The 17,418-nt window shown below is 38.6% G+C and overlaps 2 protein-coding genes and 1 pseudogene across 3 annotated transcripts; all 3 read left to right on the top strand.

Annotated features, from left to right (window-relative positions):
- LOC115192713 (troponin I, fast skeletal muscle) lies at positions 1 to 4,060 on the top strand. The gene is made up of 7 exons (XM_029751500.1): positions 1 to 173; positions 1,596 to 1,626; positions 1,726 to 1,762; positions 2,843 to 2,971; positions 3,261 to 3,350; positions 3,437 to 3,610; positions 3,779 to 4,060. The coding sequence occupies exons 2-7, from the start codon at positions 1,619 to 1,621 to the stop codon at positions 3,857 to 3,859; spliced, it is 519 nt and encodes a 172-aa protein (XP_029607360.1). The 5' UTR covers positions 1 to 173; positions 1,596 to 1,618; the 3' UTR covers positions 3,860 to 4,060.
- A 7,736-nt stretch (positions 4,061 to 11,796) lies between these two features.
- Positions 11,797 to 13,558, top strand: LOC115192710 (troponin I, fast skeletal muscle-like; annotated as a pseudogene).
- Positions 13,559 to 13,901: 343 nt separating this feature from the next.
- Positions 13,902 to 17,144, top strand: LOC115192709 (troponin I, fast skeletal muscle). 2 transcript variants are annotated; one of them, XM_029751494.1, is made up of 7 exons: positions 13,902 to 14,039; positions 15,317 to 15,349; positions 15,483 to 15,519; positions 15,721 to 15,846; positions 16,069 to 16,158; positions 16,545 to 16,718; positions 16,863 to 17,144. In XM_029751494.1, exons 2-7 carry the CDS (start codon positions 15,342 to 15,344, stop codon positions 16,944 to 16,946), a joined length of 519 nt encoding a protein of 172 aa, XP_029607354.1. In that variant the 5' UTR covers positions 13,902 to 14,039; positions 15,317 to 15,341; the 3' UTR covers positions 16,947 to 17,144. The 2 variants fall into 2 exon arrangements, with proteins under 2 accessions (XP_029607354.1, XP_029607355.1); XM_029751495.1 differs by lacking the exon at positions 13,902 to 14,039 and adding an exon at positions 14,086 to 14,275.
- Positions 17,145 to 17,418: the final 274 nt, after the last annotated feature.

The raw sequence follows: 17,418 nt of genomic DNA, 5'->3' as shown, positions 1-17,418 counted from the left end.
AGACTAACCTACTGGAGTAAACATTACCATGTTGAGGGAGGGATAAACCACTGGTGTCCACCCATCAGTATTTAATACTGTGTACTCCCTCATGTAATCTGCTATTGGCTTGCCATCCTCTCCCTCTCCATCTTACAGCTGCTCTTCATTTTTCATCATTATTTTTCTCACAGGTGAGGATAATAGTGTGATCTTATAGTGCTCCAGCATGCATAATGTGCTCCTGTCTCTCGACTGCTTTGAACTGGATCTAGTGTTGCAGCTGTTGGTTTCTGCACATTGACAGATAATACGATCACAGTAGTAACATGGTCCTGTATAGCTCAGTTGGTAGAGGAATTTGAATGTTTTAATTGAATTGCTGAATTGTTTTGTGTCACCAGATGTGAATCTACCTATTCAGGAAGTATAGCTATCTCAACAGTTTGAGCCTTCTTGGTCACTAGAAATATTTTACCTCATAGGCAGATTGCATGTATCAGCCCAACATGATGCTCAAGGGAACCTTGTTACCTGGATGTTTTTGTTCTGCTATGTGTGTGCAATCTCATGCAATTTTTTCCTGAACAGGTATTGTTCTAGATGTCTGGAATTGACAGAAATTAAATATAAATAATCATCAGAAAATGAAACCTTTTGTGTATCATGAATGAATAAAACATTTTACATTATTTATTTGCAAGATTTTAACATTCATGAGTAAAAAAGTGAATATATCACCGTTTAAAGTGATAGTTCACTTATTGGAAATATTAGCATATTTTCGACTTCTTTAGGGTGTTTCCTACAAACTGTGTATTTTAATTGGTTAGCTAGTTATTGGTTTCCTTCAACCTGTATTTCAATTGGTTAGCTAGTTATTTAACTTGGTTAGCTAGCTAGTTATTTTGAAATGGTTTGGAGAAAACAACAACAACTTAAAGAAATTGTAAGAAAAGCTACAATCTAAAAAAAAAATTGTTTAACTATCCCTTTAAAGGATCAACATTATAAAGAGCGACTCGTTGTTTTAACAAATTAGCAAAAATGTAGTTGTAGTTGTAGTTATATTCAAATGTAGGTCAGCAGCTCAGTAATTAAGTAGATCAAAGTTTAGCATGCCAAATACCAGCTTAGATTTGTCTTCCTCAGGGAAATAAGAAACTATCATTGAGAATGGATATATGTTTTTGGCATCTGAATAAGTTGAAACCCTATCTGTTAAAGCATAAAATTGTTCGAAGTGGCAAGCAGCAATATGATACATGTTTGTGAATATTTTATAACTGCATGCTTATATCTGCAATGTGAAACTAGTTGAAAGGTGTTCTATTGCCAGTGTCTAGCTGCCAAATAATATGCTAAAATCGCAGATTGTCCACATGTCCTGCATCAGCATAAAAATAAAAATAAATACATACCCAGTACAGTGAGCCAGGGTAGACTCCTACTTGCTGTGTAATTAAAGTGATCTCTATATCTTGTTGTGTGCTCCTGTAATTTGGTGGATTCATTTTGGCATTATTACTTCTGAGTCTATCACAGTACAACATATACATTTATACAACACTTGTTCTGTCAAAGTTTTGAATCTTTTCATTTCTGTCTTATACAAGGTGTGAAAAAATAAACAAGCAAGATGTCAGAGTAAGTATAATATTACATTAGTCTCAATAAAATCTGAGAGATGATTGATTGTCTGAGTGCATCGCAAACATTTCATGTATCTACTTCTTCCTCTCACAGGAAAAAGATGACATCGAGTCGCAGGGGTCATCTGAAGGTAAATATACTGATTTAACCCAATTTCAGCTTCCAATATGAAAAGCTGTTTTGTTCTTATTCTCCTTTGATTGAACATCTACAGTACCAGTCAAAAGTTTGGACACACCTACTCATTCAAGGGTTTTTCTTTATTTTTACTATTTTCTACATTGTAGAATAATAGTGAAGATTTCAAAACTATGAAATAACACATATGGAATCATGTAGTAACCAAAAAAAATTGTTAAACAAATCAAAATATATTTTATATTTTTTCGATTCTACAAAGTAGGCCACCATGGCCTATTTATTGCCTTAACTTACCTTATTTGCACTCACTGTATATAGACTTTTTGTTTTCTTTTGTTGTACTGTATTTATTAACTGTATGTTTTGTTTATTCCATGTGTAACTGTGTTGTTGTATGTGTCGAATTGCTATGCTTTATCTTGGCCAGGTCACAGTTGCAAATGAGAACTTGTTCTCAACTAGCCTACCTGGTTAAATAAAGGTGAATTTCTTTTTTTTAATATTAAAATAAAATGATAGCGTTTTACACACTATTAGCATTCTCTCAACCAGCTTCATGAGGAATGATTTTCCAACAGTCTTGAAGGAGTTCCCACATATGCTGAGCACTTTTTGGCTGCTTTTCCTTCACTCTGCGGTCCAAGTCATCCCAAACCATCTCAATTGGGTTGAGGTCTGGTGATTGTGGAGGCCAGGTCATCTGAGGCAGCACTCCCTCACTCTCCTTTTTGGTCAAATAGCCCTTACACAGCCTGGAGGTGTGTTGGGTCATTGTCCTGTTGAAAACAAATGATAGTCTCACTAAGTGCAAACCAGATGGGATGGCGTATCACTGCAGAATGCTATGGTAGCAATGCTGGTTAAGTGTGCCTTGAATTCTAAATAAATCACATACAGTGTTACCAGCAAAGCACCATCACACCTCCTCCTCCATGCTTCACGTTGGGAACCACACATGATCATCCGTTCACCTACTCTGTGCTAGGCCTAACTTTGCATTGGTGAGTCCTACATGTTTTGGTGTAGTCATGTTAGCTGCTCTGACACCTATTCTCCCCCTGGCCTCCAGAGCTTGATGCTTGCGATTGCCAAAGACCTCCTGGAGAAAGAAGCAGCAGACTTGATAACGGAAAAGGCAGCTTTTATAGCCGAAAACTGCCCTGCTCCGGTATTGTCTGGGGGTCTTCCTGAGCTGCAGGTATTTTACCATTCTAACCAGTTAATTCTCATTTAGTCTGCTTTGAATACCAGACATATACAATAATTCATACAACCATACAATTGGTACCACAAACATCCTAACCTAGTTATCTTTCATGTTACATATTTGATTTTGAGATGTGTAAAAGCTGCATTTGGATTTATTTGATTTGCATAGAAATGAAAATGAATTGAATGAGATTGATCTGTGCCAAAAGCTGAAGAGACCATTAAGATACACTGTGTTTCTCATACAACTGATCTGTGATATGTTTGTGTGTCAACAGGAAATGCTTAAAAAGTTGGCCCAGACCATTGACAAGGTTGATGAGGATAGATATGACGCCGAGGCAAAAGTGAAGAAGACAGACAAAGAGGTACAGTACGTTGCATTCCATATTGTCCTCATCCTGGAAACATATAGCACTGGTCTTGACTATGTGTTGATTCACCCTCTTCACAGATCGAGGACCTGAAGATGAAAGTGGTTGAGATCCAGGGCATAAAGAAGCCAGCTCTGAAGAAAGTGCGTATGTCTGCTGATGCTATGCTTGCAGCTCTGCTGGGCACCAAGCACAAGGCTTCCATGGATTTCAGAGCCAACTTGAAAGAAGTGAAGAAGGAGGTCAAAGAGGAGGTGGGTATTTGTGGGGAAAATTACGAAGCAGAGAATCACAGTACCTTAGGAGTTGGCGGCAGTTGTCCCGAACGTGCTCAGAACTTTGAGGAAAGGATCAGTTACATGAATTTCATATTACATCCTCAAACACTAAGAATGTCACATCGTACATTTTATGTCATGCAGGAGGAAGTCGGTGACTGGCGTAAGAACGTTGATGAACAGGCTGGCATGGACGGCAGGAAGAAGAAGTTTGAGACCGCATAAATGACTGAATGTGTTTTTTAATACATCTTTTAGGTTATTTTGTTGTACCGTCACAGAGTTAGAGTCATTTTGTCAATCTATTTAACTTAAACGTATGTCTTATGTCAACAGTAAAAAGCTATTGAAGAAAACGTATTTTACCTATGTCTAACATTCATGCCAAAGCGCAGTAATTAAATAAATGCTTTGAAGAAGACAGTCTTTTTTTGTTACTTTTGATATGTATATTTCTTGAATTCAGTGGAGGCTGCTGAGGGCACGACGGCTCATAATAATAGTTGGAACAGAGCAAATGGAATGGCATCAAACACATGGAAACCATATGTGTGATGTATTTGATACCATTCCACCCACTCCGCTCCAGTCATTACCACGAACCCGTCCTTTCCAACCTCCTGTGTTTGAACATTGGTATGCATGTTTATTTCTTTATTACTAATTTGGCACTGAAATAGTGGGGCATCCATAAGTAGGGCTTTTCCAAATATTAATGGGTTGCACTTACGTCACTTATGTGCACCTACCAGACAGCTGTGTCAAGGTTCTCTATTCCCGCCCCAAATGAAATATCGACTTAACAAGAACATTGAAAATCACCACCTAGCATAACATAATACTGGTGTAAAAAGACGGCTAAGCAGAGTCCACACTTCCGGTTTCCAGGAGAAACTGAAGTTAGGTTGAAAACACTGTATCCCTGAAAACCGGAAACATTTGCTTTTTGCAACCCCGCAGAGTGAATGAATCTAATATATTTGTTGTAAGAATATAGGATTATATTTCCTACAAACATTTCATCATAAATGTCAACGTCATTAGAATATAATGTGTCATGCGAAATAACTTGATGAAAACACAATTTAATTTAAACTCAATAACGATTGGCTTGATTTAGTTACACAATTTAGATGTGTATTAATCATTTAAAATATGTTTTATATTTAATTAAACATTACAAAATTTAATAAAGAATATAATAAACAATTTACAATAATATAGTTATTATATAATTAGTAATATAATATATATATATATAAATAAATATCCTCTCTCCATCTCTCTCTATCGCTCTCTCTCGCTCTCTTTCAATCTTTCGCTCCTTCTCCCCATCTCACAGAGGGCTTTTTGCTTGCCCACTTTTTTCTCGGGAATTTGTCATTATTTGTAGATATTCAATTTACAGGTGTATTGCAATGCAAATGAAGTTGGATTGAGGAACTCTAGTCCTGCAAATGGTGAGTAACACTTTTTTCTCCTTTTTAAAAATCCTTAAAAAATGGATTCCTGAGGTCAAACATTGTTCTGACAATAATGACAAATACAGAAATGGTTCAACAGTTTCACTTTAATGCAATTGATAGCATGGTTCCCTTGCTAAACTTGACGATCCCTTTTTCCCTTTTTTATTTTAAAGGTGCAATCTGCATTTGGTACTTCCATTTATTACTTTTAAATTATTGCTATATACACATTGATTATTGAAGAACATAACTTAAAAATGCCTCATGAGCTTAGTTCAACTGTATTTTACTCCAATGTTTGTAAACAGTGTAAACAATAACTTTATAGTCTCAAAACATGGTTAAAACTATGATTTTGATTACATGGATGGTCAGTCCTTGCATCAATAGCTCTGTTTATGAATTTGAGCGTGTTTACATTTCTCCAGCCTCATCCCTCCACTTCTTGTCAAAACAGTGGCAGGGAAGTGGCTTTTTTACTGTTTGAACTGCAGACTGACCCTTTAACAATTGCCTTCTAATTATTGAAAATGGAATTATCATCAATCACCCAAAAGTGGTTCAAGAATATATCAACGTTGCCCCTTGCTTAACCGGGTTTATCTATCCATGTCGTCCGTGCTTAACTGGGATGGCTTTGTCAAACCTTTCCAACATGGTTGGGATGGAAGCCAAGTGGCAGCTCAGGTTTTGGGAGACACCTTGCAGAAAGGGAAATTTATGATGTGAGTTGGAGGAAAGCGTTGCTGGTATTTCAGGAGCCCACAGTTCCGTTGGCCTAACGAGTCTCCACCACCACAAGGAGGTCACTGGCTTTCTGCTGATTCATCACTAGTCTACATATATATACCCTGTTTGATTTGTTCTTTGCCTGTGACTTACCAGTTTCTCCCCTTCTTCACCAAGTGTGTCCTGTCCTCCTCATCTCATAGGTGAGAACCTCTCTTTTCCTCCTCTCTGATCTTTCTATCACACAGGATCTGTCTTACTGATAAATAAGGTTGGATGTGACTTATTGATAAATAAAGGAATACAGTCTCACGGTGGGGGGTAGTTTTACCTGTTAATTAAGTCTTACACAGTGCACATTTATAGACGTTGATGATAAGGTGATTTCATGGCTACATTTACACAGATATCCACTAACAGGTAGCACCTGGAAATGATTGCACTAAGTGACAACTGTCACAAGTTCACTACATTTGAATACAGGTGAATACATTGAGGTAAATATGTCAGGGTGGATACTATGAAAGACTATTGAGCCTGTCTAGACAGAATGATGTGGCCGACGGGCCTCTGTGTTAGACAGTGTGACCCTGTGTGGAGGGCGGGGGTGGACTCCTGCTCAAGGGCTATACTCTAGCAGGAAAGGTGGTTGAAGACATTAACTTAGATATACCCATACCAAAACCAAGTTGTTTTTGTGGTATTTAAGGCTTTTATATTTTTTTGTTATGTATGTTGCTCAAATATTCAATGTGAATAACTGTCATGGATAGCGATATGGGATTTGTGATAGAGATCTAGATTTTGATTATACTGTAACTCGAATGTGATAACTAGGTTACTGCAGACAGTGTTACCTGAATGGGGCTTCTAGGCCCTTGGTTCGTGGTCCGGTCCTCCTGGGCTACAGTTAAGAACTGGGTGTGCCACACATGTGAAACATTTGGTAACCTACAGAACAGTTTCAGATCCACTGGTCGCTTGATAGAGAATGGTGCTTGCAACGCTTAACTGTTATGTCTATCAGGTATTTGAAAGTAACAGCTCAATACATATTTTGATTATCATGTATGTTCCTAGTTGAACAGATTGGAAAAGGATGTGTTTGCAAGAGTTTTTATTGTCAATTTCTCTGTTTGCTGAAGTATACTTAAAATAGTAGCATTTATTTGATAATTTGAATATGAATGAATATGAACGTATTTGAATTGAATGTGTCATTGACTTTAAACTAGAGAAAACAGAGAAGTTCTTAAAAACATAATTCCTTTTCTTAACATTGCTATTCATTGATGCAGTGTGGTTTAACAACAGTGTCTTACAACATTTGAGCCATACTGTACTGCTTAAAATAATAATCAAAGATTTGATTGAGGGGCTTTTCATGACAGAAAGTATGCTCCCCAAAATGCAGTAGGAAAAGTGAAAGAGATGTAATGGTTGTAAAGGTTGTAGTGATTTGAGTGATACAAGATGTTCTCAGGGTGGAGCAGGACGGTTTTGTGTGCTAATGACATCAATAAAGTAACAGCCCATGAATGTCAGGGGTGACTCTTGTCTCCAGCTGTCCAAATTTAGCCTGATCAAAATTGTTCCAACACGTTTTAACAGTCAAATGGATCAGATTTCCCCTCCCTTCCTTAAAGTGTCCAAATTGCTCCATTAGCAGCCAGTGTTCATTAATCAATCTTGAGCTGGATACACAAGCCTGTTCTAATTTTAGGCTTATGAGGCAAATAGCACCCCGCGATGCACGCTAATGCTAAAAACATTTATCTTCCTCATTGTCTTTTTGTTACAGGGTCTGAAGCACACATTCCTCCATCATGTTTGAGTAAGTATCCATCACCTTGTTGTTTGCCACATTTTCGTCTTTTCACAGGATTTTAGATAGGGTTGCAAAAATGCGGTAGCTTTCCCAAAATTCTCCAGTTTTCCAGAAATCCTGGTTGGAAGACTCCCGTAATCAGGAGAGAATAAGCAGCAATCTGGAATCCTCCAACCAAAATTTCTGATAAACCTGGGAATCTTCGGAAAGTTACAGATTTTTGCATCCCTAGTCTTAGACAAGCATAGTGTTAGAAAGTAGGGATTTTTTTTAATACCAAATCAGAATAAATAAACAAATAGACAAAGAAACATACAAAGAAAAACAAACAGCAAACCCTAACCCTAACATTGAACAATTGCTAGTATGCCTAAACCGTACTCTAACATGGGCAAATATACACACATACAGTACCTTCAGAAAGTATTCAAACCCCTTGACTTTTTCCACATTTTGTTACATTAGAGCCTTATTCTAAAATGGATTTAAAATAAAAAAATCCTCAGCAATCTACACACAATACCACATAATGACAAAGCGAAAACAGGTTTTTAGAAATCTTTGCAAATGTATTACAAAATATATATATATATATATAAATAACTGATTTACATAAGTATTCAGACCCTTCGCTATGCTCAGGTGCATCCTGTTTCCATTGATCATCCTTGAGATGTTGCTACAACTTGATTGTAGGCACACACCTGTCTATATAAGGTCCCACAGTTGACAGTGCATGTCAGAGCAAAAACCAAGCCATGAGGTCGAAGGAATTGTCCATAGAGCTCCAAGACAGGATTGTGTTGAGGCATAGACCTGGAGAAGGTTACCAAAACAATTCTGCAGCATTGAAAGTCCCCAAGAACACAGTGGCCTCCATCATTCTGAAATGGAAGAAGTTTGGATCCACCAAAACTCTTCGTTGAGCTCGCTGCCCGGCCAAACTGAGCAATCGGTGGAGAAGGGCCTTGGTCAGGGAGGGGACCTAGAACCTGATGGTCACTCTGACAGAGCTCTAGAATTCCTCTGTGGCGATGGGAGAACCTTCCAGAAGGACAACTGTCTCTGCAGCTCTCTACCAATCAGGCCTTTATGGTAGAGTGCCAAGACGGAAGCCACTCCTCAGTAAAAGGCACATGACCGCCCGCTTTGATTTGCCAAAAGGCACCTAAAGACTCTCAGACCATGAGAAACAAGACTCTCTGCACGCTTTGGCCTGAATGCCAAGCGCCACGTCTGGAGGAAACCTGGCAGAAACTCCCTAAATACAAGTCTGCCAAGCTTGTAGCGTCATACCCAAGAAGATTCGATGCTGTAATTGCTGCCAAAGGTGTTTCAACAAAGTACTGAGTAAAGGGTCTGAAAACTTATGTAAATGTTATATTTCCATTTTTTTATTTGTAATAAATTTATGAAATAAATTACATAGAAATTGAGTAGGATGCTTACACTGAGCACAAATATAAATGCAACATTTAAAGTGTTGGTCCCATCATTCATGAGCTGAAATGATCCCCGAAATGTTCCATTTTATTTTTTTTCAATGTATTTTTTTTGTTAATATTTTTTTTGTTATATATATATATTTAATTTATATATATATATACATATAAAAAAAAAATTCAGCTTTATTTAACCAGGTAGGCAAGTTGAGAACAAGTTCTCATTTACAATTGCGACCTGGCCAAGATAAAGCAAAGCAGTTTAATACATACAACAACACAGAGTTACACATGGAGTAAAATAAACATACAGTCAATAATATAGTAGAAAATTAAGTCTATATACAAAGTGAGCAAAAGAGGTGAGATAAGGGAGGTAAAGGCAAAAAAGGCCATGGTGGCGAAGTAAATGCAATATAGCAAGTAAAACACTGGAATAGTAGATTTGCAGTGGAAGAAAGTGCAAAGTAGAAATAGAAATAATGGGGTGCGCAAAGGAGCAAAATAAATAAATAAATAATTACAGTAGGGGAAAAGGTAGTTGTTTGGGCTAAATTATAGATGGGCTATGTACAGGTGCAGTAATCTGTGAGCTGCTCTGACAGCTGGTGCTTAAAGCTAGTGAGGGAGATAAGTGTTTCCAGTTTTAGAGATTTTTGTAGTTCGTTCCAGTCATTGGCAGCAGAGAACTGGAAGGAGAGGCGGCCAAAGGAGGAATTGGCTTTGGGGGTGACCAGTGAAATATACCTGCTGGAGCGCATGCTACAGGTGGGTGCTGCTATGGTGACCAGCGAGCTGAGATAAGGGGGAACTTTACCTAGCAGGGTCTTGAAGATGAACTGGAGCCAGTGGGTTTGGCGACGAGTATGAAGCGAGGGCCAGCCAACGAGAGCGTACAGGTCGCAGTGGTGGGTAGCATATGGGGCTTTGGTGACAAAACGGATGGCACTGTGATAGACTGCATCCAATTTATTAAGTAGGGTATTGGAGGCTATTTTGTAAATGACATTGCCGAAGTCGAGGATCGGTAGAGTGGTCAGTTTTACGAGGGTATGTTTGGCAGCATGAGTGAAAGATTCTTTGTTGCGAAATAGGAAGCCAATTTTAGATTTAACTTTGGATTGGAGATGTTTGATTTGAGTCTGGAAGGAGAGTTTACAGTCTAACCAGACACCTAGGTATTTGTAGTTGTCCACATATTCTAAGTCAGAACCGTCCAGAGTAGTGATGCTGGACGGGCGGGAAGGTGCAGGCAGCGATCGGTTGAAGAGCATGCATTTAGTTTTACTTGTATTTAAGAGCAGTTGGAGGCCACGGAAGGAGAGTTGTATGGCCTTGAAGCTTGTCTGGAGGGTAGTTAACACAGTGTCCAAAGAAGGGCCAGAAGTATACAGAATGGTGTCGTCTGCGTAGAGGTAGATCAGGGACTCACCAGCAGCAAGAGCGACATCATTGATGTATACAGAGAAGAGAGTCGGCCCGAGAATTGAAGGCCCGGACAACAGGCCCTCCGATTTGACACACTGAACTCTATCAGAGAAGTAGTTGGTGAACCAGGCGAGGCAATCATTTGAGAAACCAAGGCTGTTGAGTCTGCCGATGAGGATGTGGTGATTGACAGAGTCAAAAGCCTTGGCCAGATCAATGAAAACGGCTGCACAGTATTGTTTCTTATCGATGGCAGTTAAGATATCGTTTAGGACCTTGAGCGTGGCTGAGGTGCACCCATGACCAGCTCTGAAACCAGATTACATAGCGGAGAAGGTGCGGTGGGATTCGAAATGGTCGGTAATCTGTTTGTTGACTTGGCTTTCGAAGACTTTAGAAAGGCAGGGTAGGATAGATATAGGTCTGTAGCAGTTTGGGTCAAGAGTGTCCCCCCCTTTGAAGACACACTCAAAAACTTTATTTCTCTCAAATATTGTGCACACATTTCTGTATTCCTAGTCATGTGAAATTCATAGATTAGGCCTAATGAATTTATATGAACTTTAACTGTAAAATCTTTGAAATTGTTGCATGTTGCATTTATATTTATATTCAGTATACATTTTGCAATGATACCACATTACTCATGGCCATCATAAAAACTATTGGGTTTGAGTCTTTCACAACAACAATGTGAGAAAATAAATTAGATATTTTTTGACCTTCCCATTCTATTCAGTATGCTATAGAATATCACTGATACAACCCTTGGTCAACATATTAACCAGTCATGTACCTTCATCATGTTGACCAGTCATGTACCTTCATCATGTTGACCAGTCATGTACCTTTAACATATTGACCAGTCATGTACCTTTAACATATTGACCAGTCATGTACCTTCAGCATATTGACCAGTCATGTACCTTCATCATGTTGACCAGTCATGTACCTTCATCATGTTGACCAGTCATGTACCTTTAACATATTGACCAGTCATGTACCTTTAACATATTGACCAGTCATGTACCTTTAACATATTGACCAGTCATGTCTCTTCAGCATATTGACCAGTCATGTCTCTTCAGCATATTGACCAGTCATGTCTCTTCAACATATTGACCAGTCATGTCTCTTCAGCATATTGACCAGTCATGTCTCTTCAGCATATTGACCAGTCATGTCTCTTCAGCATATTGACCAGTCATGTCTCTTCAGCATATTGACCAGTCATGTCTCTTCAGCATATTGACCAGTCATGTCTCTTCAACATATTGACCAGTCATGTATAAAACCATCCTGTATGTCAAACTCACCTTTCTTCACAGGAAAAGGATGACCTCGAGCCGCAAGCATCATCTGAAGGTAAATCAACACATTTCACTGTGACAACTTTCTATGTATTCTTATGGTCTGCTTGGCAAGTTAGGTGCAAACTGCATTTTGTCAATGGGTTTCCTATATGAGCAGTATATGATTCTGTGTATGACAATGTGCATTTCTATCTTTTTGACCTGCGCTAAGCACGCCAGGGTGTCCTGATTGTACATCAAGCTAGGTACTGGACTAGGTTTGGCCTCACTATGTTTCCTTTTCCTCCAGAGCTTGTGTCTCTCGATTGCGGCTACCTTTCTGGCAGCAGAGAAAAAGGAGTCCGTGCAAGAGAAAGACAATTTCATGGCTCAGATCCCCGTCCTGGATTTCTGGAAATCAAGCGGCGCTGGTGGTCCATACTGTTTATTGATTTGAGTTTGTCGTAATGAGGAGGTGGGATTTGTACATGAAGTATACACACTCCATTATCTTCCTTTTGTGGTTGCTGATGTCTTATTTTAATTCCACAGCAGGGGATATAATTTCACACAGACGTCTTGGCAAAGCCTTCATCAGTATGTCGAATGAAAGGTTACCACCTCTCTCTCTCTCTCTAGATAGCTGTTGCCTGTAGAAAGTGATTAATTCCACCCCCTGTAGATACTGGTGCCATACTGATACCTCTCATACAAATGATCTGTGATGTGTTGGTGTGTCAACAGGAAATGATTAAAAAGTTGGCCCAGACCATTGACAAGGTTGATGAGGATAGATATGATGCCGAGGCAAAAGTGAAGAAGACAGACAAAGAGGTACAGTACGTTGCATTCCATATTGTCCTCATCCTGGAAACATATAGCACTGGTCTTGACTATGTGTTGATTCACCCTCTTCACAGATCGAGGACCTGAAGATGAAAGTGGTTGAGATCCAGGGCATAAAGAAGCCAGCTCTGAAGAAAGTGCGTATGTCTGCTGATGCTATGCTTGCAGCTCTGCTGGGCACCAAGCACAAGGCTTCCATGGATTTCAGAGCCAACTTGAAAGAAGTGAAGAAGGAGGTCAAGGAGGAGGTGGGTATTTGTGGGGAAATTACGAAGCAGAGAATCACAGTACCTTAGGAGTTGGCAACATTTTTCCCACATGTATTCAGGGCTTTGATGAAAGGATCAATTACATTTATTTCATATTACATCCTCAAACGCTGAGAATGTCATATCATAAACGTTATGTCATGCAGGAGGAAGTCGGTGACTGGCGTAAGAACGTTGATGAACAGTCTGGCATGGGTGGCAGGATGAAGAAGTTTCAGTCTGCATAAATTACCAAATTAGTTTTGGTGTTCAAAACTACGGAGGATACAGAGTGATTGATCTATCTTTTTTGTTATTGTGTTGTACTGTTACAGAGTTGGATGTGGAAGACCTAAGGTTGAGATTTGAGGCAAAGACATGTTTTCATGCATCTTACAGCATATGATAAGCCCTTATACTAACTGTAAACTGTAATTTTATTGTAAATTATTTTCCAAATATATAGGCTAACTGTATGGCCTAACATATAATTCACAGTTGCTGTGCTTTTAGGTTTGAAGGAAACATGATGGAATTGAGGTTTATTGTGTTTTGTCTTTAAGACAATAAATCAATTTCTGATTTCAATACAATTGAAATTTCTGAGTACTTTACTGATTCGATAAAATAACCACTTTTAAAACTGTATTAAGATTTTCAAGTACTTGTTTTTCTAGAATTGATAATATGATTCACTTGTTGAATTATATTACTATGATTCACTTGTTGAAGTAGACTCCCACTTCAATTAATTTAGATTTTAGAAATACAGTATCATATTTTTTATATTCACTCTTATCTATAAATACTTTCCCTATCCCTCCCATACTGAACTGTAATTCTATACTCACTACTCAGAGCAACATATGTCTTGAAAGACATCTTGAAGGAAAGAACATTTATGAAGTGAACAGGGCTGGGCATAGTGTATTTCAGGAGCTCGATGTTCCATTGGTCTGACATGGAAACTACTTCCATAAAGAGGGCCCAGTGTTTCTGCTGATGCATCACATGACACCATATATACCGTTTTCATGTTTCACCGCATGCTGCTTGCCAGTGTGCTAGTCTTCCATTCTTCCTCCTGGTGTGTTCTGCCCTCCTCCTCCTCCTCTTCCTCTCATAGGTGAGAATCTCTCTTTTCCTGTCTCTCTATCAAACTCTCTGATTGTGTTGCATCACTGGGATTAAAAGCACAAGGAATAGAAATAGACTAAAGGGCCTCCCAACCAATGGCAATCTGAACAATCCAACACACTCACTGCACATGGGTGTATTTCGGTTCACCACTTTATGGATCATTACCAAATGGAACATATGGAACAGATATATTCACCTGGCAAAACAGGTGAAGACATTGAGGTAAATAAGTCAGACTTTCTTTTTGTAAAACTTTGACTAGGGTTCTGGTTAGGGGCTATACTCTAGCAGTCAAAGCTGGTAAAGACACTTAACATAAATACAGACTTCTGAGTAATTGAGTTTCAGATATAGATCTCAGGCACAGAATGCTCTGTGTGAGATTCAGTGATTATATTTAGATTATTGTTAATTCAATACAAAATGGTAAGTTCATAGTGTTATACATTGTGATGGAGAATATGATAGCTGGGAAAGTTTTTCGTTTTCCATTCAAGAAATGTGGTGCATGTTTATTTGAGGTGGTGGATGGAGTGACAGCTTTGTAATACTGTGTAATAGACAGCATGCTAAATGCCATGTTAATTGTCATGTATAGGTCAACAAAAATAAAAAGTGGAGTTTTGCGATAGATCTTAGCTTGCTAAATTGTGTAGTTGATTTGATGATTTGAAATTAAATAATTCGTTTGATTTGATTATGAATTAATGGGAAAGTAAAAATGTTCTGATGTTTTCAATTATCAATAACATTTAACTGAGACTTACAGTAAATGTTGGAGAAGAAAAATAGCAAAGCATTATATCCGTTGATGAGAGTGAGTACCTTGATTCAACACCATCATATCTGTCTACAGAATGAAGAAGATGCTGTTGATTTATGTAATTAGGAACGATTTTCTGATATACAGCACCGCAGCAGGTTAAGATATCGAGACTTGCGTCTCTGAAGGCAGCAGCAGTTAAAGTTTAGTAGGGTTTCACATTCTAACAACCATAAAACAACTCAGACAACTGACTCTAGCAGTCCAGATATAGCTTTCTCGGACTTGCTTCAGACTCTAGCTCTGAAAATGGATCATCTTTCCCCTAAGAACCTAGTCTGACCAAGTGTTCCCCAATCTTCAGCTCAATATCACAGTATGATCTTTAGACCAGACATGTCTCTCGCTTTTGCACCTATTGCACACTACTGATCTTATAAATGTTTATTTTTTAATCATAAGTATCAAAGCAAGTTTTCTCTGTTGTGCCTTCTATTCAGGGTGTGAAACACAACAACAGCCAAGATGTCAGAGTAAGTCTTGAAATTTGTGCAACATTCACTAAAAGTGTAATTCCAGACTTTCAGCCTGACACAAAACATGTCCAATCCACCCTTATGTTCTCTCAGTAATGCACATACATGTTAAATCCATGTTTTTTCACAGTAAAAAGATGACATCGAGCCGCAGGCATCATCTGAAGGTGAACCAACACAATGAATTGTGGTCCATTGGATGAAACAAGTATTACACACCAATGTCCAGTACTTGACTGAATTAGTTTGGGCATAAGTTACACTGGTTTTATACCTTTTCAACCTCTTTAATCCTTTAGGTAATCTTTTGTGCACCAATACTACATAGTAGACTGGGTTTGTCTTTCCTATGTTTCTTTGTCCTACAGAGCTTGGTGCTCCAGATTGCGTTTGAGCTTATTGAAGTGGAGAAAAAGGAGGCTGCGCAGGAGAAAGCCAATTTCATGGCTGAGCTCCCCGCCCTGGATTTGTCTGGAGATCAAGCGGCGCTGGTGGTACGATACGATGCTAATCATTAATTCATTTACACAAGCTTCACACATCTACTCCAACGTATTTAGACCTCACATTGGTGGTTCTTGTAATAAGCAACGTGGATTTGCCTACAAAGTACACAGACTCTAAATAACTGTTGCCTGAAGAGACTGATTCCTTCAGGAGAGAAGAGTTTCTCGTACAAATTACCTGACTGATTTGATGTGTTTGTGTACCAACAGGAATTGCTCAAAAAGTTAGCCCATACCATCGACAAGGTTGATGAGGACAGATATGACGCAGAGTCCAAGGTGACGAAGGCAGACAAGGAGGTAGATTCTATTCCATCTTGTCCTCATCATGAAACAAACATATACCTACATGTACATGTTACCTACATTTCCTCGACTAACCGGTGCCCCCGCACACTGACTCTGTACCGGTACCCCCTGTATATAGCCTCGCTACTGTTATTTTATTGTTACTCTTTAATTACTATTATTATTATTATTATTATTATAAAAAAAATTTTTTACTTCAGTTTATTTTACTAAATACTTTCTTAACACTTTTTGTTTCTTAAAACTGCATTGTTGGTTAAGGGCTTGTAAGTAAGCATTCACTTTAAGGTCTACACCTATTGTATTTGGTGCATGTCACAAATAAAATGTGATTTTTGACCAAATCTTATCTTCCTCCTGACTTGCTCACGTCACAGATTGAGGACTTGAGAATGAAAGTGGTTGAGATCCAGGGTATGAAGAAGCCAGCTCTGAGAAAAGTGCGTATGTCTGCTGATGCTATGCTCCAGGCTCTGCTGGGCACCAAGCACAAGGCTTCCATGGATTTCAGAGCCAACTTGAAAGAAGTGAAGAAGGAAGTCAAAGAGGAGGTGGGTATTTGTGTGGAAACCTACAAAGCAGAGAATCACAGTACCCGAGTATTGTGTCCCAAATGTGTTCTGAGCTTTGGGGGAAAGGATCAGTTATTTCATATTTTATCCTTTATTTATCACATCAAACTTTCTGTAATGCAGGGAGTGGATGCAGTTGGTGACTGGCGCAAGAACGTTGATGAACAGGCTGGCATGGACGGCAGGAAGAAGAAGTTTCAGGGTTAAACACATTCATTTTTCAGCCATAGCCGACTTTTGTTTTTTGTCATATTGTGCTACAGAGACGGATTTCTATGACCTTGTTGTTAGGCATCCCTGCAGGAAGAGGATCTTTGATTTTAAAATGCTGTTATTTTTTGATACTGTAGGTTCAAATATGTATTAGACACTATGGTTTTGGATATCTCTCTCTCTCCCCCTCTCCCCCTCTCCCCCACTCTCTCTCAATTTCTCTCTCGCTGTCTCTCTTTCTTTCTCTTTTCTTTAACTTTTCAGTGTAATTTGCAAATGTTTTTGGCTATTGTATAGTGAGGTGGAAAGGGTCAATATTGTAGCTTCACAAATGCAGCTTTCCATCTGCATCTGTAACATTCACTAAAAGGAATATATTCACTAACAATAAATACAAAATAAAAACAATTAAAAAAGCTTGTGAATGTTTTTGTAGTGTTTTCCTACAAGATCATTGCCAGTTAGG

The sequence above is a fragment of the Salmo trutta genome, chromosome 4, assembly GCF_901001165.1.
Source record: "Salmo trutta chromosome 4, fSalTru1.1, whole genome shotgun sequence".
In the NCBI taxonomy this organism is placed as follows: domain Eukaryota; kingdom Metazoa; phylum Chordata; class Actinopteri; order Salmoniformes; family Salmonidae; genus Salmo; species Salmo trutta.
This window is presented reverse-complemented; position numbering and strand designations above follow the sequence as displayed.

Excerpts from the sequence above, each read along its gene's own strand:
- LOC115192713 (XM_029751500.1), top strand. Across the intron at positions 1,763-2,842 it reads GTCGCAGGGGTCATCTGAAG|AGCTTGATGCTTGCGATTGC; the intron begins GTAAATATACTG and ends CCTGGCCTCCAG. Across the intron at positions 3,351-3,436 it reads TGAAGAAGACAGACAAAGAG|ATCGAGGACCTGAAGATGAA; the intron begins GTACAGTACGTT and ends CCCTCTTCACAG.
- LOC115192709 (XM_029751494.1), top strand. Across the intron at positions 15,520-15,720 it reads GCCGCAGGCATCATCTGAAG|AGCTTGGTGCTCCAGATTGC; the intron begins GTGAACCAACAC and ends TTTGTCCTACAG. Across the intron at positions 16,159-16,544 it reads TGACGAAGGCAGACAAGGAG|ATTGAGGACTTGAGAATGAA; the intron begins GTAGATTCTATT and ends CTCACGTCACAG.